The 27,872-nt window shown below is 34.1% G+C and overlaps 1 protein-coding gene across 3 annotated transcripts in view; it reads left to right on the forward strand.

The window, feature by feature from the left end:
* LOC132551938 (sodium/calcium exchanger 2-like) overlaps positions 1-26,130 on the forward strand; it is a 69,959-nt gene extending 43,829 nt beyond the window's left edge. For 2 of the 3 annotated variants that reach the window (XM_060216079.1, XM_060216081.1), the window contains exons 4-8: positions 6,467-6,487; positions 8,532-8,647; positions 15,663-15,762; positions 16,649-16,759; positions 18,420-18,550. In XM_060216079.1, the coding sequence (XP_060072062.1) occupies positions 6,467-6,487; positions 8,532-8,647; positions 15,663-15,762; positions 16,649-16,759; positions 18,420-18,535 (464 nt within the window). In that variant the 3' untranslated portion in view covers positions 18,536-18,550. Of the gene's footprint in view, positions 1-6,466; positions 6,488-8,531; positions 8,648-15,662; positions 15,763-16,648; positions 16,760-18,419; positions 18,551-18,710; positions 18,870-21,214 lie in introns of those variants that run through there. The other variant, XM_060216082.1, reaches the window with a different exon arrangement.
* The last annotated feature ends 1,742 nt before the right edge of the window (positions 26,131-27,872 follow it).

The raw sequence follows: 27,872 nt of genomic DNA on the forward strand, positions 1-27,872 counted from the left end.
TTGAAATGATTATATAACAGAATGTAAACTGATTTGCTGGTAAATGATGTCATTAAGCATCTATGTTACATAGCTTTTGTTTATAGCGATGACACTGTGTCCATTAAAGGACACAATGAACTGCTGTTTGTGGACATAGAGATGCCGCCAATGCAACACCAAAACTGTACCCTTACACCGACTCTACCATCAAATTTCTTGCTAATTGTGAAATTATTCTTATACACTAATGCCAATTAACTGAAAAGATATTTTCAGTTAAGTTACTGGTATATATATGTACATCTAAAATTATTAGCAGTTTTGTTTCAAACTTGTAAATTATACAAATAATCCACATGTTCTTGAACATGCAGCAAGATTAATGGCATTGTCCTGTACATAAGTTTTTAGTCAAACATCATCGGATGATGATGGTATACTGTTCAAATCACCTTGCATCCATGGTCCTTAAACAATTTTTGTTATCTCTATTTCTTGAGAAGTGCTGGATGGATTTTTTTTCAAATTTCTGATAAAGTTCTCTTGGTCCCATGTTCTGCCTTTTTAACTTTAAACTGAGTAGAAAAATTAAAGGCTGATACATGATCATCTTGGATTTTGACAGTAGAAAATTGATTCTGACTATTTCTTAAGAAGTTCTGGGTGCATCATTCTCAAATTTCTTGTGTAGGCTCCCCATGGTCCCTTCTTGTGTATTAATAATGAGAACGATGAGAAAGACAAAATGGGCGACATGCAGGAGGCAGTCTTTTAACAGTTATAGGTTGTGTTTGCTTTCCTGAGAAGTCTCGCTGAATTGATGATGCGTCCTTAAATTTGGTTTTTGTTGTGTAAAAGCAAAATGGCCAACAAGTGCCCATCTTTGATTTTGACAAATGGAAAATGGATGAATTCTCTTGTCAATGCAACAAATAGTTAAAAGCAAATATGTATAATGTAAAAAGAGTTAAGAAGGGAAAATATCAAATTCACATAGAAGCAATAAAGATCAAACAGTCAAGATCATGAAAAATGATTAACTTCTCACAGAAAAAAAAGTCTTAAGACATTTACAAGACACTCCACAAGTTACTAAAACACAATTTACTTGTTCCAGAACCACTTTTTAGCAAGACTATTTGTTCAGATTGTCATGCTTGGAATGGTTCTTGCTAACCATAGTGGTTTGAACCAGATCTTTATTGCATTAAGTTTTCTTCTATGGATTAATTGTAATCAGGTCTGTTTTCCTGTAAAACCTGACATCAATCGGTATAATTTTCTTCTGTAAGTCTGTATTAACCCCGATTGGATACTTTAATATGATTAATAAGTTCTTTGATGCAACTGAAAACTTAGGGGAAACCAGTAAAGTGCAAACTGTAAATATCTTTCCGTAGTATATCACTCTTAAGGGAAGGTACTGTTGTTGGTGATAACCTATCTTTACTGCCAAAGTAAATAATAATATAGGTTGTGTTTGTGTTCTTATGTCAAGCTTCTTTATACAAGCCATTGATCTGAAGAGTAGAATTAGATTCTGGAAAAAGATAAAACATGTTCTTAATCTCCTGTTTCTACATAACCTTAACCTGGTACAACATTTTGAAAAACTTTCTAACCAGAACCTTGTTAATAAAACTTGGCATCTTGAATTTTTGGTTTGGTCATCTACCATATGTTACCTAATGAAATGGTCTAATTCCGTCTCTTTTCTTAATATACTGACTTGAGAATCTTGAAATTGTCTGTTTCAGATGTTTGGGAGAATTTTTTGAAATTCTGCTATATGTATCATTCTGGAATTGTATTAATGCCAAAGCTGTGGGTCACATTGTCTAGAATTAGGACTATAATTGATAGCTTCAGTCACCATAAAGGAACAGTATGGAGATTGTATGTGAAATGTGAATTATCTTCAGTTACAACAAAACAATCAGCTTTCACTCTAGTTATTTGGAACTGTTGGAAGAAAACATAGTTGGCGCTGCTTTGAATTCCTTCAATTTTGTTTTTATAATAGAAAATCTTTAGCCAGTTTGAGGCATTCCTATGTCTCTAGCTACAGCAATACTGACTATGCTGGATTGTTCTTGGTTTTCAGTAATAGTTTTGGAAGTTGAGTACATACAATTTTGCTAAAATTGTTTACCACAGGTAGTATGGTTGTCAACTTTTAGGAAGGTTCTACTACAACAACTGAATTAGAACAAAACAAATAGTAGCTATGGTTTACAAATATTGTGTAAATGCACTTTGATCTGTATGTCCTGTCAAATCTTATCTTGTTCTCAAAGTAAAACGTAAATTACCATTTCCATTTCATGGGCGTAGGGCACCTGAGCCAAAGTCACAGGCATCTTATGTTCTACAAGAATTACCTCACATATTTGCCAGGCTTTACATTCAACCATCCCAGAAACATCAACAGTGTCATTGAATATCTTTTATCCTTCATTTTCTTCTTTACCTTTTTTCAGTCAGTCTAGCTATGATCCCAACATTTTCAACATTTAACTCTATCAATTAAATTGCGGTATAACAGCTTCATTAAAGATGTTAAATGACAGACATCTCAATAGTTGTCTGGCCCCTTTTTTTATCTTAAATCTTGTCTGCTTTTAGTGTTTTGGGGAGCATTATTTGTAGAACAGATCCAAGTTGTGATAAATAGGCTTGCTGGCCTATATTCACTTGCCAGAATTTTCTGTTCTGAATAATTCAGATGATGAAGTTGTTTTTTTTTTTACTTATTAATTCAGACAAAGAATAAATGTTTTCTTGGTTGCTTTTCCTGGTGTAGCCAAGACCTCCTCTATGCTTGTTTAATTAAGTTAACATTCTTGAACTCTCACCAACAAGATTTGTGTACTGTACATCACGTAAGTTAGATAACTATTTCATCTTTAAGAGAATTCAAATTTAATTTGATGATCTGATTTTGCTCTATGACTTAATATAATTTGAACCTTCACCCAAGATCATGATGTTATTTAATGTAGACTTGGAAGGTTGGTTTCATCTGATGCAGAGTGTAGTTTCTAATATTTTCTATAGTGCAATTGTAATGAATCCAAGAAATATTCCATGAAAAACAGACAGTTTTGAGTACAAATTGAAATCTTGACAGAAAAAATGAATTCTTTTTAACATTATCTCTGGAAAGTGTCTGTCTTCCAAAACAAAACTGAAAGGTTGACAATATCACTCTTTGGTATAGAAAGATAGAAAATAAGTTTTGTATTTGTTTTATTGTTATAAAAGAGTTGGATCAGTGAAGTGCATAAAGAATATCATTGATTTTCCCATGCCTTTCTCATCTACATCCCATTTCATATTCCCTGTGTAATTTGGAGGAAATCAATCATTCTGGATATTTGTTATGTAATTCAAATTACGGACTGAAGCATTTTTGTTACAATAGAAGGAATCCCATTGCCATTAAAAGAATTGTTTTTGCAATAAAACTGCAGCATTATTAATTGCTTACAAGTTGCGGTTGTCACCACCCGACACCTGGTTGAGAGTTTTATCATTTTAACCAAGTGAATCCCCACTACATGAATAATAGATTATTGTTCATTCATACTTTCCGGTATGTTAGAACGTCTACTTTCCTGTGAACTGGTAAATTCTGAATTATTCATCACCTCACTAAACACACTGCTACACAACTCACTTGTTAATGGCTGCCTAAACAGCTTTAATCAAACATATATTGTATTTTCAAACAACCATTATACACCGCCATAACATTAGTGCTGTTGGTTTGATCATTTGACTAGGTAAAGAGTGCATGATTCTTTATAAAGACCTTAAAATACTATCAGTGGATGCTAGTACTTTAGAAATTTTGGGCTGTTAATATCAATGATGACTGTTGTTTATCCACTGAAAATTTCTTTTTGTTAAAGAAAAAATATTTCAAAGCTATATTCACAAAACGAGATCACTTGTCAACTTGCAGCTAACATCATGGTATCCCACCAGTACAGTACTAAATAAGACTAGCATTTGTTTTCCATCAGGACAACAGTCCATCTAAGTATGACAGAAAACCACATCACAACTGAATTGTTTTTGGGTACTTCTTGGATATGGATGGTGATCTGAAGTGTTTTACTGGAAGTGAAATCAGGTTTTGGGTTTTAGATTTTTGTAGTTATGGCCCTTTGTCACACATCATTGCCAAATTTTGTATAAATGAGTCTAGCGTTGTTGCAGTATCAAATGCTTGAATAAGGACAATATGCTCAGCTGAATTTTGAATCTCTTCTGTCACCAACAACTGCCAAAGGGATTGTGGATTGTCACACACTGAAATCTGGTCCAGTTATGGAACTATATAGACAAATGGCCTTATGTTGACTCCTTTGCACTGTGTTAGGGATGTAACTATTATGTGTGACAGTTTCGGGTGTCAGGTTATTTTACATACCACTTTGGGACTATGATAGCTCAATCAATTTTGACTTATGATACCTAAGATGATTAAATTCAGATCTCTGTTATGTTGTTTAAGGACTGGTCTCTACTGTCATGGTCGTGTTCTTTGGCAAAACACTTTGCCCAAATGACATCCAAGTGTTAAGCCCAACAAGCAAACAAATTCATACCTACACTTAATATGGAGTTATAGACCTTTGTAAACTTGGATATTACCACTGTGAGATGTTTTATATTGTCAAATATCTAATGCAGACTGCCTATCTTTCCTCCCTTTTAATTTTATGAAAAGGAAATCATTCTCACCTAATTTTGAAAAATCTAAATCTTATTTCAAAATTTTCAATTTAGCTCTTGAAATATGTAATAAAAATTGTTCAATGAAAGGTTGGTGAATGAATTGTTAATAAGATAGGTTAGTGTAATGGACTTTGAAAACAGATCATCTCTAACTTTCAGCTGCAGGTGCTATTATATTGCTTTGCTATAAAAGAAAATTGATTTGATTTTCAACTGACTACTAGAAATTATTTCAGAAAAGGAATTCAGGAGCAGGTTAATGATAACGAAGAACTTTCAGGAAGTAAAATTAGCAATAAATTTGGTCTTTCTCCAGTAGAAGTATTGAATCAAATTATAATTGATTAACTATAAATATTTTTGTGACACCATAACTACATGTATTTTGCTAATAATGACAAATATGATATGCAAACTGATTGCTTCATGTCAAATATCAAGTTAGACATATAAAATTTTCATAAACCATTTAATTGTTTTTGGGAATAAATATATCTCTCAGTGAGCCTAAGGGGAATTATTGAATGGATATCAAAAATAACAATACAATACATGTCATCACTTCTACAAGAGAGATCATGATGTCTCAAATTTCTTCCCATAAACATGATTATTTATAGAGTCAGATGATTTAAGACCAAAAGAGGATAGAAAATGATTAAGTTGTATTTCAACATTTTAAAATTGAATCATAAATGTTCCAGATGTCAATGTTTGGGGTATGAAATCTACACCTTTGCTGGAAAAGGCGAAATCTTATGATTAAAATTGTTTGAAAATGTCACTGTTTTTGAGGATAAAGTCTATAGGTTTACAGGAGGCTTTTTTTTTTTTTTAAGAAATTTCAAGATTGAAGAATTTTAAATATCTGGGCAGTATATAATCCTGATTCATTGCTCCCCATCTTACAGGCTATTAGATTAAGAAACCAAAAATATGCACAATGGCACTCTAAAAACTTGGAAGTAATTCCCAGCAGTAATTTTATTCTTGCTGCCTGACACATTCTCAATTTAACTTCTCTACCCATGCAATCAGCAATTAGGTTTAGGAACTCTGAAATCTTAATTAAATTATTTTTTAAAATTTTTATCTCTATATACTTTATAACCATGTTTAAACTTGTTCAGAAAATAAGGAATATTATTCCTAAGAATATACTTCCATGGTACGACTTTAGTTAGACTCCAGAAGTTCTTGTAAGTTTGTACTACTGTTACCTGCTTAATACTGAAATATTGGTCCTCATCAGTACACAGTGACCTGTGGTAGCAGTACATTTTCTGTAAATGCAATATTTGCTGTATATACTAAGGTAATTGTCTTCTTGCCAAAACATTTGAAACATGGATAACTCACTCAGTGGTACTCGCGTGCATAAGCCAATAACATGATATAGTTACAATTTCTTGTCTTGTTAAGAACCCTTTGTAAGATCATTCCTGAAATTGTTCAAAATTGCAAAACAATTAAATAGCAAAATTCTTTACATTGTCTTCTGTAGCAGTTCTTCTGATACTAATTTTTTTATTTCTATGGGGAGGGAGGGTGAGAGTTCCACGGATCTTTTATTTCCACACATATTTCTAGTTCAGACTTTTTATTTATGATTTTTTTTGTATATATTTTTCAAAGCATGCAAATTATTTTTAAGCATTTAATAAGATTGCAAATGAGAATGGCACTAAGATCAATTTCTGAATTAATAATGGTGTTTTCAAAATCTTCCTTTTTGTAGTGGAGGATCTAGGTCTTGAAGATAAGTATCAAATCCACAATTTTGGATTCTGATTGGTATTATATTGTCTTAATACTATCCCTTATGGGAGTTGATTGAATTGGTGCATTCACACATACTATATATATCTACTCTCCCAGGCTGGATTGGTTGATTTTTCCTGCAGCTCAGTTTTTAGACCTTGTATATATTTTGTGTTTTGACAGTTCAAAATGGAGGTAAAACAATCTTCACTGCTTAGATGAGCTTTAATTTTTTTCGCAAATGCCCTTGCCAGCATGTTTTCCTATGATGAGCCTCCAAAATAATTATCATTACCTTGTAATCATAATATTGTATTTCAGTTAATAATTTTTGTCTTTTTAAAAAATTGTTTTTTGATTATCATTTCAGACTAATATTATTATTAATTAAAAGTTGTTTGTTGACATACTGAATTGGATGTCCTTATTTTGGCAAAGTAGTGTTATCCGGTGAATTGTTGGTGTCATAACCATTGCTGACGGTCACAATACATTAAGCTGTGCCTGATATCCTTGTCTTGGTATAGTAGTGTATATACTCTATTTGAGATGTGACTGGCCTCTCTACTGTCTAAGTACTGTATCAACTTTGTTACATAATGTGATCGTGATGTTTCTAACCATATAGATGTAAGTTTAGCATTTTTGTCATGTGTATCCCATCCTTATTTCAGGTGAAAGCATGAAGACTAAATCCTAGTAGATTATCTGGCTATATTCAAGATACAAAAATACACTAACTTCATCATCCATTTTCATAGAACCTGCAGTTTTCACGTACTGCCATATTTTTGTAGCATTATTCTTTGTTTTTGAGTACGTGCAAATAAGATCTCAAACTAGGTGAGATGTGCTTAAGGAAATAAAATATCACATTAAAATTTTTTGCTTACATACTCCAGATTGGCTTTTACCAAAATTCAGTTGTGTTTTTCCATTAGATACCTCATGTCAGAAACAATGTGATATGGTCTATTGATGAAATTGATCTTATTATAATGAGTTGTTTGCATATTGTTTAAAGAAGATGTTAGAATTCAGTGTTTTAGAGTTTTAGCTTGTAATCAGAAAAAGTCACAATATTCATTCATGAGGATATTAGAATTCATTGTTTTAGATATCTTGAATGGCCAGCATTGATACCAATGTTGATGGCATGGTGATATCCCTTAAGTCTTACAATAGGAGCTTTCAGTCCTGAAAATGTCAGAAAACTTTTTAAAGTTTTGATATCAAATTTGTTTTTATTTTTTAATACTTTAAAGGAAAGTGCAAAAGTGTTTTTCTCACTACATATTTTGTGAAACTGATATAAAAGAAAAGAGTGATTAGTTCTAAATCAGAATCATGTCAAGCTAATCATGTTTAGTGACATACATGTTGGAAGCTCTGGTTGTTAGATCCATAAGGCAGTAGCTGAAAACCTGTGTAGCATGGTACTTTCCCTTTACAGTAACTTTACTGTTGGATAAGGCACTTTACAAAATGAAATGTATATGTATGTGAATCTGCATTTGATGAAATGTCATGAACTAGAACAGGAATACCTTGTATCCTAATATTTTCTAGCACTTTGCATTACAATACTTGAGCTTGTGGTAGAATGATCACATTCAAAACTTAAAGATCTATTTAACCATTTTAACCAGTTTACTTTTAAATGTGTTTAAAATCTTGGAGGAAAATATGTGAAATGTATGCATCGTTAGCATACTTGAAGAAAGTTACATCATTTTTTTTTTGTTCTAAATCCAACAAGATGTCTTTTCATTAAGGTAAAATGAAAAGATTTTTAATGGTCCTGTGTAGCTGTGAAGCTACCTGTGATTTACTGATAGAAATGCTCAACAAATGAGGATTTTTTTTAATCATTGAAGGCAAAACATAAGCACCTCAATTAAAATTCTACATTTGTGAAATATAGAAAAAAAAACTACATGTAACTGTTAGATTCAGTAAGATGTTGAAAACATTGCATGATGAGATTATTTTCTGATTGTAAAGTTAACAAGGGCAAGGTATTTACTTTGATGCTATTTTACTAGGTAAATGTGAAGACCTGGATGAGGAGGATACAGAAGTAGATGAGGATGGAAAACCAAGGCTTGGTGAAACCACCAGGATCTGTGTTAACATCCGTGAGACTGTTGAGTTCAAGGTCAGTATTACTGAATGTCAAGGTCATACTACACTAAGATAGATACTACGTTTATTCAGATACATGTTGATGAATCAGCTAGACAATTCATCAGACAAATGTTAGATTGATTGGAAACAAAACCGTATGAAGCAAAGCAAACACCACTTCATACCATCTGTCTGTGAACTGCATTTCCAGCTGGACCACTTGGGGATCTATTACTTAAAGGAATGTCATGGTTACTACAAGTTTTCATTATATTGCCACCTGTTGACCTCCTTTGTCAGACCTCTAGTGACCATGTGGCTATGGGATGGGACACTTTCATTATCTATTGTCTGGGTTTCCAGATAATCATTTCTTACTTAAACTCTTGCTATATAGACTGTTTATTTCCCCTTACTCAAGCCTACCATTGCATTTACTGTGTTTATCAAATCTAATTGTTACATAACAAGAATTCTACAAAACTCTCCAGCTCTCACTATACACACTTGTTTCAGGAAGCAGTTCTGGTTTTTTTAAGCTATCGTTTTCCCTTCTATATCAATTTGTCTATGAATGTGTACTTACTATCCAGGATACATGTTTGGGCCAGCTCCCACTTACTGGCTAGGAAAAGTAGTTACTCTGCCAAATCTTCTAAACATTCCACTGCCCCACCCTTTTTCTATATAACTGAAAATAAAAGAATTTGATAGTCAATTTATCCTTGGGATTTATGATTGTTTGAAAACTTTTCTCTCTGATAAGCCTTTTGATAAAGTCATTGGACTATTACCAAAAGTATTAGTCTGTAGTTTGGCAAAGAAAAGTTATGTATGTTGAGATGGCTTTCACATTGTTAAAGAGATGATCAAAGATTCCTTGTTTTTGTGTTAATTAAATTCCAAGCCATTAGTTAGTGTATTTAAGAAAAGAAAAGTGGTTTAGGTAATGAAGTTCAAAGTAGATATTATCTGGGGTCAGTAAGATTAACATCAAGTTCAGAGGCTGTTTTAGAAGACAGAGGTCACTATGTCAGTATTGATAAGTCAATATGATAAGTCCATGGCATTAGGCCAAATTTTATTTATGTGTAGCTGTCCCATTTTGAATTAGATGTTTACTTAAAGTTATTTTTTGTTAGAAACTTATGACATCATCATCTAAAGTGATGTGATGTGCTGATTCTCCTCACATACAACATATAGGCCGTATTTCAGAGGATAATTGTCAGGTGACTTTCCAGGATTCCCTCACCAAGCACCATCACCAAGACATTTTATATATAGCTTACCTCATCCACAGCCTATCACCTGTGCTTTAATAGATTTTCCATGTTTTTATTTCTTTATGATGAGGATACACATCAGTTTTTTGGTGCTGATACAGCACTCAAGTGGATGTACCAATCTACCAACATAAACCATATGGTGGTTACTTGTGCCAGACACTCTAAAAGTGTGACATTCTGAACTGTCTCCTGCAGAGCTTAGCATCATCCTGATATCATCTCAAGCTAAAATTGATATCTGTAATGTAGTCCTGTGCTGTGCCATGTGGAATTCATTTCATTTGCTTAGATTTTGATGAATACAGATTGTAGAAAAGTATTTTTATGATGTAATATAAAAGACCTGGAGAGTGGTATAGCTGCATGCATGCAGGGACTATGTAATGAATGTGATGGAGAAAATGCATCAGATCATGGTTGATATGATGTTTATATAGGTTACATATATCTGACTTGATAGTGAACCATTACGGTAGCTCGTTAAGTGTTTCTCTCAAGTCTTTCACTCTAACTATTAATACAAAGGATCCTCACAAATGGCTTATCAGAGAACTACAAGAATTTGTCATGCAAAAATCTTAACCAATATATACAGCTACACCAAAAGTCTAGCATCAAAGTGAGCATGTGTGGCCCAACGTGACAGCATGGTAGTATAGTGAAACTAAATATATTTCAATCACCTTAAAACTGAGGTATTAGCGTTTGATTATAAAAGGATTCTTGTCTCATCTTTCTGGTTTAACACATCAGATCCCAAAATTATTTTGACATCAATGCTTCATTAAAATTAATTTTTCATTAGAAATCAGTTAAATTTTGAGAAATACAGTTCGTTTTGATGACCTATCATCTCTTCAGTGACAATCAATTCTTAACACTTGAAATCACACTTAATTACCATATCTATATTTTAGTTTGTCTTCATTTGACACTTAATAAATTAGACACAACAATGTTTTGAACCAGATTAAATTTATGTAACAACTGCAGGTCAACTAGCCTACTTAATTCTACAACAGGTAATTCTTATAAACATGCAGGAACAAGCTGTACTGAGTTGGGGGAGTTTGAGGTGAACTCTGTCTTAATAACCTTGTCTGTCATTAAAAATTCACCAGGATGTAAGGTGTAGGAGTAGACTGATGGCTCATTACACACTAATTGTTATTCATGTTGAAGGAACACTATTCTTTTTGTGTCTAAGTAAATCTTCCTGTAATTGTACCTGCCTAGAAGCCTTTCACATCTCACTGTATACACAGTGTATGTGATTTTACTACAAAGGTAGTTTCGTTACTTAAACAGGAAATAGCATACAGTTGTTATAATAGCTATCATAAACTGATTAAAATTTAACCTATATTTTCTCTCATCATATATTCACAAATTTTATAGGTAAGTTGATGATGTTACTCAGACAATGGTGATAGCTTCTAATGTCACTCAGACAATGGTGATAGCTTCTAATGTCACTCAGACAATGGTGATAGCTTCTAATGTCACTCAGACAATGGTGATAGCTGGTAATGTCACTCAGACAATGGTGATAGTTGGTAATGTCACTCAGACAATGGTGATAGCTGGTAATGTCACTCAGACAATGGTGATAGCTGGTAATGTCACTCAGACAATGGTGATAGCTTCTAATGTCACTCAGACAATGGTGATAGCTGGTAATGTCACTCAGACAATGGTGATAGCTGGTAATGTCACTTAGACACTGGTGATAGCTGTTGATGTTACTCAGACAATGGTGATAGCTGGTGATGTCACTCTGACAATGGTGTTAGCTGGTGATGTTACTCAGACAATGGTGATAGCTTCTAATGTCACTCAGACAATGGTGATAGCTGGTAATGTCACTCAGACAATGGTGATAGCTGGTAATGTCACTCAGACAATGGTGATAGCTGGTAATGTCACTCAGACAATGGTGATAGCTGGTAATGTCACTCAGACAATGGTGATAGCTGGTAATGTCACTTAGACACTGGTGATAGCTGTTGATGTTACTCAGACAATGGTGATAGCTGGTGATGTCACTCTGACAATGGTGTTAGCTGGTGATGTTACTCAGACAATGGTGATAGCTTCTAATGTCACTCAGACAATGGTGATAGCTGTTGATGTTACTCAGACAATGGTGATAGCTGGTGATGTTACTCAGACAATGGTGATAGCTGGTGATGTTACTCAGACAATGGTGATAGCTGGTGATGTTACTCAGACAATGGTGATAGCTGGTGATGTTACTTAGACAATGGTGATAGCTGGTGATGTTACTCAGACAATGGTGATAGCTGTTGATGTTACTCAGACAATTGTGATAGCTGGTGATGTTACTCAGACAATGGTGATAGCTGGTGATGTTACTTAGACAATGGTGATAGCTGGTGAAGTTACTCAGACAATGGTGATAGCTGGTGATGTCACTCTGACAATGGTGTTAGCTGGTGATGTTACACAGACAATGGTGATAGTTTCTAATGTCACTCAGACAATGGTGATAGCTGGTGATGTTACTCAGACAATGGTGATAGCTGGTGATGTTACTCAGACAATGGTGATAGCTGTTGATGTTACTCAGACAATGGTGATAGCTGGTGATGTTACTCAGACAATGGTGATAGCTGGTGATGTTACTCAGACAATGGTGATAGCTGGTGATGTTACTCAGACAATGGTGATAGCTGGTGATGTTACTCAGACAATGGTGATAGCTGGTGATGTCACTCAGACAATGGTGATAGCTGGTGATGTTACTCAGACAATGGTGATAGCTGCTGATGTCACTCAGACAATGGTGATAGCTGGTGATGTTACTCAGACAATGGTGATAGCTGGTGATGTTACTCAGGCACTGGTGATAGCTGTTGATGTTACTCAGACAATGGTGATAGATGGTAGTGTCACTCAGACAATGGTGATAGCAGGTAATGTCACTCAGACAATGGTGATAGCTGGTGATGTTACTCAGACAATGGTGATAGCTGGTGATGTTACTCAGGCAATGGTGATAACTGCTAATGTTACTCAGACAATGGTGATAGATGGTAGTGTCACTCAGACAATGGTGATAGCAGGTAATGTCACTCAGACAATGGTGATAGCTGGTAATGTCACTCAGACAATGGTGATAGCTGGTGATGTTACTCAGTCAATGGTGATAGCTAGTGGTAGTGTTTTTTGACGTCAACTTTTTCCTTTTAACAACTTCTTTTCAATAACGAGTGTACCAAATGTTTTGATAGTTGGCTGGTATGTTCCTAGGATGAAGCTTGACAAAGTTTGCAAAAAGAAATGACCTTGACTGATATGCAAGGTCACAGGGGTCAGATTTGTTAAAATCATTAAATGACTTCTTCTCATGGTAAGGTCTTATGATAAATCTTGGAAAAGTTTGCAAAAATAAGTTACCTTAACCTATACTTAAGTAACCCATATTGAATGTCACAGGGACCAAATTTTTTGAAACCAGTAAAAGATTTCTTCTAGTAAACTGAAAGTCCAAGTAGCATGTTATTTGGTGGAAAGGTGTTTCTTGGTCAAAGCCCAACAAAATTTAAGAAAAAGAGATCTGGCATTTACTTAAAATCCAGGTCATAATTGTCACTGTTTAGAGGTGAGTATTTGAAGCTCTTTGTTGTTGAAATTGGTTAAAATCTATTGGATATGCCAACTTTGATGCTAATGGTGAATATGTCAATATATTTGTGATATCAACACTGATTATATTTTTGATGAACATTGAATACCAGACGAGTGATGCAGACCCATTAGGCCTCTTTTTTTTGTTTGTTTTTTTTTTTTCAAATATGCTTTAGGAAAAGGTTAACTCGTTATAATTTTGATTTTCTTGAGATTCTGAAATGGTTATGTTATAGGTTCTTTACCAATAGTTACAGAAAGAGGGAAGATTACAGGTGTAATTGTAGGTATTGCCTGATGGTAATAACATTGTAACTACCTAGTGTATATGTCTAAACATTTCTTACTGTGATGGCTGTAATAGAATTAAACTTTCCATGATTTTCAATTTGTTGGTATTTTATGGCCATGGGATCTCTGGAAAAAGAACAGTAAAGAAATTGAAAATGTCAAGCTGAAGTAAACATGATGTGTCGTACAGTAGACCACCTGATGCTAGTGGTAGATTGTCACTCAGTGGTAATTACATGACTGCCAGAGTACATCACTAAATGTCAGAAATGTTAATGAAGTATCAACACTTTCACTTGCTATTGATATTTACTCTGTATCTTAATACATAGACAACAAAACCTGACTTTTCCCTAATAACATTAAGCATTCTATTCATATATCAAACTTCATTCATATTTTTGTTGTTCAAAAGAGATTTTCCTCGGAAAAAAATGGAAATGTGTTTGAAGGAATCACATCACATTTCATTCCTCCAGGGTCAATAACAATAAACTTCAGTGAAATATTCTGTTAGTTTTGGTGTTCATTATTCTTATATTTCATGCATTCGTGGATAGGATATTTTGCTATTTATATCCCTCAAATATACCCTACTGTAATACAGGACATTACTTCAAAGATAAAAGTGAAGCTGTATGGATTCAAGGTAGTGTAGTTACCTCCATTGAGTGAAATGGTTCAGGCTTGTTTGAGGAGCTTGAATTCAGTAAATATTTCCTTGTGTTAGGCATACAATCTGTTTACCATATAATGATTACAGGCACTTATTTAGACTGGTATACTATTTGTACACTTTCCTGAAATAAATGGTTAGTCAATATGTTTATCCATATTACTTTAATATAGAATCTGTGTAGAATTTCCATTGTAAACAGCTGTCTGTTGTGATTATGACCCATTGTTCTTAAACACTTCAGTAAAATGTTTACTTAGGGAAGAGAGTTTGACTGCAGCCATCTGACAAGTTCCACTCCAACAAACAAAAAAGAGCAGAAAACAGCCCTTCCAAGCGTTTGTGAAACGGTTGATTTGTGCTATTTATGTTTATTCAATATTCATACATACTTTGCTATTAAAATAGGGTTTTTAGCCTAAAAATCAATGAAACAAATGAACAATGGTTGTCATTGATGCAAAACTAACATAGTTATCACACAAAGTTGATATGGGACCATTGAACCACAATAACAAAATCACCATTAACGTACATCCTTTAGTGATGTGATCTTATGTTTGTTATAGCAAGTACACTTCTGTTCAGCTTTTCATTGATAATACATACACATGATGAATATACTGTTTACATAATGATGTACATTATATCAATGTTTCGATATTTACATTTCTTTTGTGTGGTTTGAAAACAAACCAATTTATTCTAAGAGAAAAACACACAAAATCATCGCCTCTGTATGTTTTTGAGTCTCTTTAGAAAAGACAATGTTAAAACAGTATGAAATGTTTAATGATCCAAATAAAACCTCTGAGAAGGATTGAATAAGTCTTTGGTGTATTTAAACATACTTTCAAGTTATCAAAGTATCTTGTACTTAACCTATGTTAAATGTAGATACATTTCTCTGTTGTACTGTTGAAGTGAAAGGTGTATGTTAGATATAATTTGGTAAACAAAATTGATGTGATCCATGTATCAGATCAGAATTTTGTATAGAATTTCTGAAACAATGACTTTTTTGTTTTCTGATAACTTATGATCATGTATGTATTACAATATCTGGAAACGCTTTTGCCTATGAATTTTCACATCTAACTTGACACCATTAAACATACACAAATTTTTATTCTCTTCAGAATGTGGTTGACAAACTGTTGAAGAAGGCCAATGTTTCCCTGGTCGTGGGCACCTCCTCCTGGAGGGAGCAGTTTGTAGAGGCTATCACAGTCAGTGCTGGTAAGTGTACTTCTGGTAACCAAAGTCTTGTAAAATATTGTCAACAAATCTTAATTAGCCACTAACCAGTTCTACCAAAAAGGACTATAAGTTTGTGTCTGTCGCCAACCAGTACTACGAAACAGGACTGTTGGTTTTCTGTTGGTCACCTACCAGTTCTCCTGAAAGGGCTATTGGTTGTGTCAGTTGCCTACCAAAAGGGTTTATAGGTATTTGTCATTCTCCCACCAATACTACTAGAGGGTATCACAGGTTTGTGGCAGTTCTCCACCATTACTAACTGTAGAAGGTTATGGGTTTTGTGTCAGTCTTTTACCGGAACTGGGGGAACTATAGGTTTAGGGGCATTTCTCATGTAATCTTTTGTTCACAAAGCTCAGATATTGGTTCGTAGTTATCCAAGATATTTTCTTTAAAGTATTGTGTTGTTTATGCAGAATTTGTGCATGCAAGTACATCTTGTGATAGGGGAATGGTTAGTGTATTAGTAGTAATGGTGTTCGGCTATATAAAGAGTTATATCCCCTTGTCCATATTTAATTGGAAAATTCACTAGAGGTACATGGGGAATTCATAATTCTTATTTGTGTTCTAAAGGATGTTTTTGTTAAGATATAAATGTCATGTAAGATCATGTGTTTAAACAGTTTAGTTTACATTTCTCTAAAGCATTAGCAGCTAGGCATCAGCAGGTTCAGCAAAAATGTCTGTTCCTGTCGCATTATACCATTAGTAGTTCCTGTCGCATTATACCATTAGTAGCAAGACAGGTAGGAATATGCACAAAATACACCTGTTCAATGCCATACTGTTGTGGACTTTAAAGTGTGAGTCATTCAGCAATTCCATTGATTTTATAGTGGATAAATCTTGTTGCTGATTATAGGTGAGGATGATGATGAGGAGGCAGAGGAAAAACTTCCATCCTGTATGGACTACGTTATGCACTTCCTTACTTTGTTCTGGAAACTGATCTTCGCTTTTGTACCTCCTACAGGTGAGTCTATCTGTAAAAAACTGTCTTTTTTACAATGCCAAATGAGCTTTTCTGTTATATGCCCCAGCCATTTTATAAGGGTAGAGATGGGCATAACGCGTCATTGAGATATTTTACTCAAGCCAATGTTATTACTAACATATATTTATTATTTCTTTGGGGAATTTCAATATAAAGATCACTTCTGAGAATCAATAAAAATACCAATTTCATAGTGTTTCAAGGTAAAAGTCACTATGTATGCTTCATAGTTTTTATAGAAATTTGTTAAACAATGATAATAACTTGCAGGGGGGAGGGAGCATTCATGTTTCAGACAAGTACTAATATTTTCTGTCTTTTTGTCATCACTTTAGTCAGTGTATTTATTTTATTACAATTCTGCTTGGGAAATATAAGAAAATGTTGATTTTATAGGAACTTATATCACCTCTGCAGCGACAGTTCAATGTATGAGATAAATCATCATTGAACTGTGGCTGTGATGATGTAATTATTGAGAGCAGTGTTCAGAAGATGTGAGGTGGTGGCTTTTATTCCCACCTCTGTTAAGTCCCGTCCCTATACATCGGTAATCTTGTCAGAGTCAGTCCGAGTCTCTACAATGGATTGTCGCATAGCATAATGCAAGGAGTCCCTCCGCTTCTGTCTAGTCAGCCTTTGGTGGTTTGATGAATTTTACCAGTCTTTTCTGTGTACATTACAGGTTTTCTTTAAGTTGAAAATCTTATTACAGTTTGGCATTGACCCCTAGCAGAGAAATGTTCAAGTATGAATTAGATTCTGTGTATAGTGGCAATGTTGAAATGGCGCTGTCTTCTTGTGAAAGATAACACCATCACTATCCGACGTTAAAGATTATGCTAATGTTTCTTACCTATTTTTTTAGAACGAGTTCTTTTATGCTTGGATCAGCGTTTTGTTTCTTTTTTTTTGAAAGTTTAAAAAAGTAATTTCCAGTTGGTGATCTAATGTATTTTAAATTGTGTGATAGGATATATTTTTCATTTGTGCTTTGTACTTGTGGAAAAACATAGAAAAAAATATATTTAAAAAATTTGTATAATGGAAAAATATATGTTGATCCATGTTTGTAGCCCATCATCATCAGATTGCTGCTCAAAGTTCCCTTCATCTGAGGTCTATCAACCATTCATCCCTTATCAATCATTGCTATTGCTATTTCTTAAGAAGCACTTGAGGGATATTTTTCTTTGTTTGTAAATTCACATCTGTCTATAGTGCTCAATCAATTTTGAATCCAATCAGTGGAACAAGATGGCCGACAGGTGGATGGCCATCTTTGATTTTGAAATTTGTTATTGCTAATTCTCTGGAAGTTTGTGTTAGATCTTTCTTAGACTTCATATAAAGAATTACCTTGTTTTCAAATGATAAAGAAGAAAAAAGGGAAAGTAGAGAAAAGATAAGTTTTTTATTGACCTGATAAAGATCATTCAATGGCGAACAACACAATCCCTCTGAGATTTCTTGCTATAACATTGATTCATATTACTTACTCATTAATACAAGCATATCAGTAACTGTGCTGATGAACACTATCAGTATAATATTGAGATATAAGTATATCATTATACAGCTATTACTAGTGATTGTTGATTATACAGATGTATTACTATGTTTTGTGAACTATTTATAGACTACTTTGGTGGATGGGCCTGCTTCACAGTCTCCATTATAATGATTGGTCTGCTGACTGGACTCATTGGTGATCTGATAAAGATCATTCAATGGCGAACAACACAATCCCTCTGAGATTTCTTGCTATAACATTGATTCATATTACTTACTCATTAATACAAGCATATCAGTAACTGTGCTGATGAACACTATCAGTATAATATTGAGATATAAGTATATCATTATACAGCTATTACTAGTGATTGTTGATTATACAGATGTATTACTATGTTTTGTGAACTATTTATAGACTACTTTGGTGGATGGGCCTGCTTCACAGTCTCCATTATAATGATTGGTCTGCTGACTGGACTCATTGGTGATCTGGCTTCAAGTTTTGGTTGCACTATTGGACTTAAGGATGCAGTCACAGCCATCTCCTTTGTTGCTCTTGGAACCAGTATTCCAGGTAAAGTGTCAAAACTTAGACATAAAAATACCTGTATTACAGATCTATTGGTGTCAAAACTTATGACAGAAAAATACCAGTATTCCAGGTCTATTGGTGTCAAAACTTATGACAGAAAAAAATACCAGTATTCCAGGTCTATTGGTGTCAAAATTTATGACAGAAAAGTTCTAGTATTCCAAGTCTATTAGTGTCAAAACTTATGACAGAAAAAATACCACTGTTCCAGGTCTATTAGTGTCAAAACTTATGACAGAAAAGTTCTGGTATTCCAGGCCCCACTTGTATAAAACATCTCAACTTGAGATTTCCTCAAGTCGAGATTTTCCTCAGCTAATATCTCCTTAAAAATATCTTGTATGAAAATTCCTCAAGGAATTTCAGGACATCCTAGCCGTTACTTCCTCCTGTTCCTTGAGAAAATTTTATTCAAGTCGTTTTTGAGGAGATATCAGCTGAGGAAAATCTCGACTTGAGGAAATCTCAAGTTGAGATGTTTTATACAAGTGGGGCCAGGTCTATTAGTGTCAAAACTAAGACAAAAAGTTCCAGTATTCCAGGTCTATTAGTGTCAAAACTTATGACAGAAAAATACCAGTATTCCAGGTCTATTAGTGTCAAAACTTAGACAGAAAAGTTCCAGTATTCCAGGTCTATTAGTGTCAAAACTTATGACATAAAAATACCAGTATTCCAGGTAAAGTGTCAAAACTTAAACCAAAAAGTTCCAGTATTCCAGGTCTATTAGTGTCAAAACTTATGACAGAAAAATACCAGTATTCCAGGTCTATTAGTGTCAAAACTGGAAAAAAAAACAAGAAAAGATAGGGCTGATAGTATTAAAAGTTTAGACAGAAAAATATCAGGTTTATTAATATCAAAACGTAGAGAGAAAGATGTTGGATCTAACAATGTCAGAATGTAGACAGAAAGATATCAGTATTTAGGTCTATTAGTGTCAAGTCTAAGACTGAAGGTATTGGTATTCTAGGCCAGATAGTGACAGCACTAAAACAGGTAGACACCAGTATTCCAGTCAAAAGAGTCCAAACTACAGCATCTCAATTTGCAGTTTAGAATTATATTATGGATTTCTTATCTGGATTTAGTGATGAATGAAAAATTCTCTTAATGTTTGAAAAATATGGAATTCAATGTAAGTTTGGACTGATCTATGTCTAAATTTGTTTAGCATTATATTAGTCAAATGTTGGCAGAAGGGCACCAGTGACGTCACAAGTACATTAGCCGTGTTATTGCCCACAGAATTGCATATTCAGAACACAGTTATCAGGTGGCTAATTTCGTAGGTCAGTCAAGTAGGTGTCAGGGAGGGGCATTGTCTCGTGAATTACAGCTGCTGTGGCATCATATTATCTAAAAATATGAAATTGTAGCCCATGTCCTTTAAGGTTGATTTAAGAATAAGCATCTATACAGCACTAGAAGCAGCATCCTTCCTAATTGGGAGTAGACGGTAACTTTTTATTTTCCTGAAAGGCAAGTGCATCATCAGAATTTTGCCTCTGGTAGTACACCTTAAATGAAAACCTCCTTAATTGAACAAAGGGAGTTAACTCTTATATAAAAAGGAGAGTATATTGGGTAAGACACAATCCAAAACTGAAGTCAGCTGCACACTTCACTCTGAAATTTATGAGTCTGGACAATGGTTCTGTCGGTCACATAGGGAACAGTAAATCCAGTGCACACCTTGATTTCACTGCCAGATGGGACACCATTGAAATCTTTTTCACATTTGACAGCAACACAAAGTCATGAAGGTGGGACATAGGCATAAAATTTCCAGCAGTTGTGTCATGTAGATTCTTTTTCAAAGGTGAATAGCAACTTTCCTATGGTGCTTGTATATGGTTTATAAAGATCAAATGATAGTGGGCACCAAGATCTCCTTGGGATCACATGAAAAACTATTACTAAGGGCAAGGGTGAAGGTCTTTTACAAAAGTAATGAAAGCTTGTGCCCAATGCCATAATTGTTTTTACAGTATCAAAATTAATACATATGCTTAAAAGATATTTTAAGGCAGTACATACACTTGTTTTTGCCATGTAAGGCATCAATGCAGTCATAGATGTATTCATCCTTTGCAGATTTTGACCCACAGATGCAGTGGCTTGTGCCCAAATCCTTATATCTTTTTACAGCATTGAAATAAACTTTTAAATTTTTTTGATATGAAATACATTTGTTGTCAGCCTTGTTAGGCATTGAATAGATTTTGTGTAAGTTTTGTAATAAATTACTCTCAGATTGGTCAGTCACAGATTCTACCCTTCTTGTTTATGATCCTAATTTTACCATTTTTTCCTCTTTACTTCAGATACCTTTGCAAGTAAGGTTGCAGCTATCAATGATGAGTATGCTGACTCGTCCATCGGTAATGTGACAGGAAGTAACGCTGTCAATGTGTTCCTTGGCATCGGTCTAGCTTGGTCCATGGCTGCCATCTATCACACATCGAATGGCAACACTTTCAATGTGGTACCGGGAACACTGGCCATGTCTGTAACAGTCTTCTGTATTGAAGCCATCATCACTGTGGTCATTATTTTGGTCCGTCGTAAGTTTGGAGGAGAACTTGGAGGACCTGTCCGTGAGAAATACTTAACCTCCCTGTTCCTGTTTGGATTGTGGCTACTCTACATTGTTATTTCTTCCTTGGTCAGTTATTGTTATATTCCTGGATTTTAAATGCACGTTTCTAAACATGACACTACAAACCAACCAATCTTTAAGCTTGAGTAGGTACCATTCCACAGGACCCTGCATGGGAATGGTCTACCATTGATGCCCTTGATGCATCAGAGATATGCAGATTTTCAGCCCAGTTTGCTGAATGAAGGGAGCCTCATGCCAATATGAGGGAGTCGACAATGGTCTGTAAGAGTAGTGTGGTGTAAGGAACCCACAGCTGGATCACAATATGGAGCTATATCACAGACATAGTAACAAGGTGGAGATACACCCTGCCTGGTACAACTGATGTGGTGTATCTTGAATCTCCGATGGAATGAGTGGTTTAGAACAAGTGTGTCTACGTGTTGAAGTGTTTATAAGAATGGTATGTAGCAGTATTAACTCATTTTAATATCATACATTTAACTAGGATAATTAAGAAGTCTTTCTTCTCTGATAATTGAAAAGTAATATTTGCCAATAGGTTTATAGTCTTAAATAGAATGCAACTGCAGTTTATTATATGGTTACAGATAATGAATTGCTACCAAAGCAGGCGATACTACACTAGCAATAATAACAAATTTCTGTAGGTTTAATTTGCTGTTTGAAGACAGTAAATTCAAGTAAAAAATCAGGTGTTTTTAGATTCGCTTTTCTAGAGTTTCTTTAAGATGTCCTAATCGTGTATACCAGTAGATATATTTGATTTCTAGTTAACACTGAGTGGCTTGTCTCATCAATAACAGAAGATGGCTCTGTCTCTGGTAATGTTGATAGTGATCGATTTGCTCAGAATCCTAACAAAATGATATTTCCATCCAGTGTTTGTTGAGAGGTGAATGCAAGTTTTTTTTCTGTTTTTATTATTTCTTTAGAAATATTTTTTACATGAATTGAAGCAAAGCTTCATAAAGCAAGATTATCATTGAAAGAAGGATTAACATGACTTTATTAGGTATAAATATATAATGATTGTAGGTTATCAAATGCATCTGTTAAAGGGTTGAATGATTAGAGAAGACTTATAAAATTAAAAGTAATGAATTTTTGTGGCAAGTGTGAACACAAATGATAATTATTTGTATTATTTATTTTCCTGTAATGTGACCCACTTACCTGTTAACTTACATATCTATAACTCCTCTGATCAATACACATCAGTGACGTTCTAATCATTATAAAAAAGACAATTTACAGTTGCTTTTATAAACGCAAATGTTCTTAGATAATATGTTTAAAATTATGTAACGGAGAGGTTAAGATATGAATACTTACTAATGGTTAATTAGAAAAATCTTATCATTATATATCTGATTATTTTGAAGATAGCATTTCAAACAAATAACAAATCAAACATTCATTGTTATTTCAGTGTTATTATAATCAAAGTCAAGTTTCAATACATCAGCTCTTCATATTTAGGTCATTTTTATCCCTTATTCGATAGCATTTTATGTTTCACCATAACATTACTAGATTTTCAATGTGTGTTTTTATGAGGTGATAACAGAGGTCATATTTTAAATTGTTGATTCTAATGAGGAAACAAAGTCAGCAAGTTTTTTTTGTCTCAGGAGCCAGTGCAAATCTAGTGTTGATGTATATAAACTGTTTTTTTGTATATAGTTTTATCTCCCTGTTCCATTTTGCACTAGTGTGACTAGTTTGTTCAAACTGTCACTCTTGGTGATTTGTGATAACTCATTGCTCCAGAAACCTGTCATAGCTTATAGTGTACAAGGAATGTTTATAGAGTTGATGATAAAACAATTTATTTGTAGTAAAAACAGAAAAATTCATGAAAAAAATATGAGATAATGTCCATGTATACAAAGAATGTCCGTGATTTTAGCAAAAGAAGTTGTTAGTTGCACTAGGGACAACCCTTTTGCATATGACAGCAATCTAGATCATATTTTAACATGTTTTTCTTTTTTTATATTCTGGTGAAGAAAAATGTTATTGTTCACGACATGAAAATTGCAAATGAAACTGAAAATTTATTTATACAATGTTTGTTGATAATTCTGAATGTGTTAGTGTCTTATTTATTGCGTGTGGGATTAATACCGTAGTTCTCGTAGAGTTACAGCACACAGTTGTTTATTTATTGTGTCAGGACGTTAATAGTGTCATAAACAAGTAGTCATTATGACTATAATTATTAATACAATGTAAGTTTTACTTTGCAGAAATTGCAATATGGCATTGTTATCCAGAGCTTTAAATTGTTTATATTATCATACTCCTGTTAAAAATTGTCAGTAATTTGTATGGAGGTCCACACTCATGTGTTAGTTCTTTCAACTATTTATCAGTTAAAATGTTATTATTATCAATATAACAAACAAACTAAATGAATATGCTGTAAAATATTTCTCAATTTCAACTTTATCCCTATAAAAAATTTTATTAAATGTAGATTCAGATTGAAGCTTTTTACTGATTAGCAATTATAAAAAAATATATATATACATGTATAGTTGTCGCTCTGCCTAAACTTTCTAGAATAACTTAAATTATCTGGTAATCACCAGGTTAATCTTTTTTTTATGTAGACAAGGGTGAAATTACAAGTTACAGCTTTACGTATTCTGTCCTGTGGAATTATATACATATATATACTTTATTTCAAGACACATTGTATTTAATGTTAAAATGAATTCAAACAGTTCTGTCCAATATTTGTTTGGAATTCCAGTTTTATAGACACTGTACATATTAAATCAACTACAACATGCAAATTTATTAAATATGACAATTTTAGGACTTTGATATATCTCAGTACTATATAGAATAGTGAGCTTTTTTTAAAGTTACATCTTTGGGCATGACAATGTTTGGTCAGTAGGGGACCTATCTTGACTTTTTATCATGAATCCAGAAACTGTGTATACCCAACCTTATTAACCAATGGTTGTTACATTCCTTCTCCATCAAACATCTATGTATATAATGTCTTCCTTAAACCATCAAACATTTATGTATATAAAGTCCATATGATTTGCTCCTTTGTATCAATTGTGATGACTTATTATAATTGTGCTCCTTTTCCTTTGTTAGTGATTTGAAAAAGATATTGTCCATAATTTTAATCATTTTACACAGTACATGTTGAGAAGATTAAGGTAGGCCTCTTAGCGGTCCTTTAGCTATGCAGATTATAATTGTTTAAAGAGATTACTGTAAATACTCTATCTAGAATTCTATTTGTGTTAGTGATCAGATTGATTCTACATGTTTCTAGATACATTAGACATGTATTTCAGAGTCCAGTAGTTGCATTCCCATCTGTGTTTTATCAATTCTATTGAGGATCTACCCAGAGTAGGAATAACTATGCTGGCTTATACAGCTCCTTAATCTGCAGTGTTCAAAGATTCATCCAATTACACACGAGTTGGTAAAGTCTTGGTGTACTTTATTAGGTTTTACCAATTCTAGTCACAGTGTAGAATGTATTCGGTTTTACTAGTACTTTCAGTGTACTTTGTTTTACTAGTACACATTTTTATTGTACTTAGTTTTACCAGCAATTGTCCTTAATCTCAGCAGATTTTGCATGTCATGTGACAAGTTTTCTAATAGTGTTATAATTAACAGTAAAGTTTACTGTGTTAGTTTGACCAGTAGCGGTTGGGAAGACCACACCACCTTGACTGCTGAACATGTGACACTATACAGGGTGAGGAGTGGCCGAACTATACTCGAGTGCTAGTGATCTGTATTACCTGGCACCATCTAAGAAATCCAATTGTTATAGCTGCACTGGCAGACATGGAAAAGACAATCCCTTACACAATTTGGGCTTTGATCACCTTAGTGAAGAAAATTCTATTGTTTAATTGATTTGAGCAGTATCATTTAGATGTTGTATTTCTTCAGATATATTTCATATTAGGTGAAATATTTGCTATGTTCAACTACAGTGGAAAATAGATATCTGGTAATGAGGAGGAGTTGGTCAAAGATCTTTAGCTATTTGCTCATGGAAAGTGTGTGCTAATATTTTGAATCGGAATAAAAAATGACATGTAAATGATACTGCCAAATCAATTAAACTGGAAAATATAGCACAGGACAGTTATTGACTCATGATGTGTCAAAATGGGACCATGCCTTTATTTTGGTAAGTCCATCTTTTCATGAGCAAATAAGCTCATTCAGGAACAAATATATACTTATGTAATGAGCAAGAAAAACAAATAGGGATATGTAAACTTGGCCAACAATGTTTATAAACCCCAGAAAATCTGCTAATGAATATTTTCTATACTGCTAATTTTTCGGCTTTCGCTGGTGCAATTGCTATGATATTAATACATGCTATAATTTCCAGATGTTCTGTTACCTCATTGAAGCTTTCTCACTTTTATGTTTAGCATGGTTTGGACTATTTTTGAACACGACACTATAGAGAGTAACATTAAACCTTTTGGTATTCCCATTCCACAACTGTTTATTTTCCACGTTAGATATTGTGGTGTTTCTTATGACTTGATTGTGGAAATTGATTTGAATTTGGTTGTCATTTCAATAAAGGGTTGAAGAAAAATATATGTGTCTTTGTCTTTATTCAGTTAATGTAGAAATCTTTTTAATTTATAGAATCTGGCCGATTTAACTGAATTATGACTTGTATCTCCAAGTTTATATGTATATGCATGCACATGTCCAGATTCAAATTCATAGATCTAACTATAGGTTCATGTTCAAAGATACAGCTCAAGTTTCAAATCCATTGAATTCAACACAATGTTCCAAATCACAGATTTATCGGAAGACTGGGAATCACAGATCAGGGATGTCCTGGTTGGAGAATAATATAAAAACAGCTTCTGGTCAGCTTGGCAAGACAAGAACATGAACTTTAACATTCTTAACAAAATAAATCAGGAAGCATCTTGATCTGTTACACCAAGTAATAAATAGTACTAACAACAAACACACTAAACACTGGACTAGTATAACATTAATGCTAGAATGGCTTTCTGCTGGTTCTTTCCCTAACACAGATGATTGCAAGGGTGGTCCAGTTCTGCTTTCATAATTACAGAAATCTTCATTATGGCAAACAAAAATATCGATGATGTTAGACAATGACATGAAAATAATAAACAATAGTATGACACATAGGTAGTGAGCTAGGTACACAACAATGGTACATCACGTAGGTAGTGAGCTAGGTACAAAACAATGGGACATCACGTAGGTAGTGAGCTAGGTATACAACAATGTTACATCACGTAGGTAGTGAGCTAGGTACGAAACAATGGTACATCACGTAGGTAGTGAGCTAGGTATACGGCAATGTTACATCACGTAGGTAGTGAGCTAAGTACGAAACAATGGTACATCACGTAGGTAGTGAGCTAGGTACGAAACAATGGTACATCACGTAGGTAGTGAGCTAGGTACGAAACAATGGTACATCACATAGGTAGTGAGTTAGGTACAAAACAATGTTACATCACGTAGGTAGTAAGCTAGGTATACAACAATGGTACATCACGTAGGTAGTGAGCTAGGTACAAAACAATGGTACATCACGTGGGTAGTGAGCTAGGTACACAACAATGGTAGGTCACGTAGGTAGTGAGTTAGGTACGAAACAATGGTAGATCACGTAGGTAGTGAGTTAGGTATACGTCAATGTTACATCACGTAGGTAGTGAGCTAAGTACGAAACAATGGTACATCACGTAGGTAGTGAGCTAGGTACGAAACAATGGTACATCACGTAGGTAGTGAGCTAGGTACGAAACAATGGTACATCACATAGGTAGTGAGTTAGGTTCAAAACAATGTTACATCACGTAGGTAGTAAGCTAGGTACACAACAATGGTGCATCACGTAGGTAGTGAGCTAGGTACAAAACAATGGTACATCACGTGGGTAGTGAGCTAGGTACACAACAATGGTAGGTCACGTAGGTAGTGAGTTAGGTACGAAACAATGGTAGATCACGTAGGTAGTGAGTTAGGTACGAAACAATGGTACATCACGTAGGTAGTGAGTTAGGTACGAAACAATGGTACATCACGTAGGTAGTGAGCTAGGTATACAACAATGTTACATCACGTAGGTAGTGAGCTAGGTATACAACAATGTTACATCACGTAAATAGTAAGCTAGGTACAAAACAATGGAACATCACGTAGGTAGTGAGCTAGGTATACAACAATGTTACATCACGTAGGTAGTGAGCTAGGTACGAAACAATGGTACATCACGTAGGTAGTGAGCTAAGTACGAAACAATGGTACATCACGTAGGTAGTGAGCTAGGTACAAAACAA

The sequence above is a fragment of the Ylistrum balloti genome, unplaced genomic scaffold (genome assembly GCF_031769215.1).
Source record: "Ylistrum balloti isolate Yb309-2 unplaced genomic scaffold, AGI_CSIRO_Ybal_v1 Utg370226, whole genome shotgun sequence".
Classification (NCBI taxonomy): domain Eukaryota; kingdom Metazoa; phylum Mollusca; class Bivalvia; order Pectinida; family Pectinidae; genus Ylistrum; species Ylistrum balloti.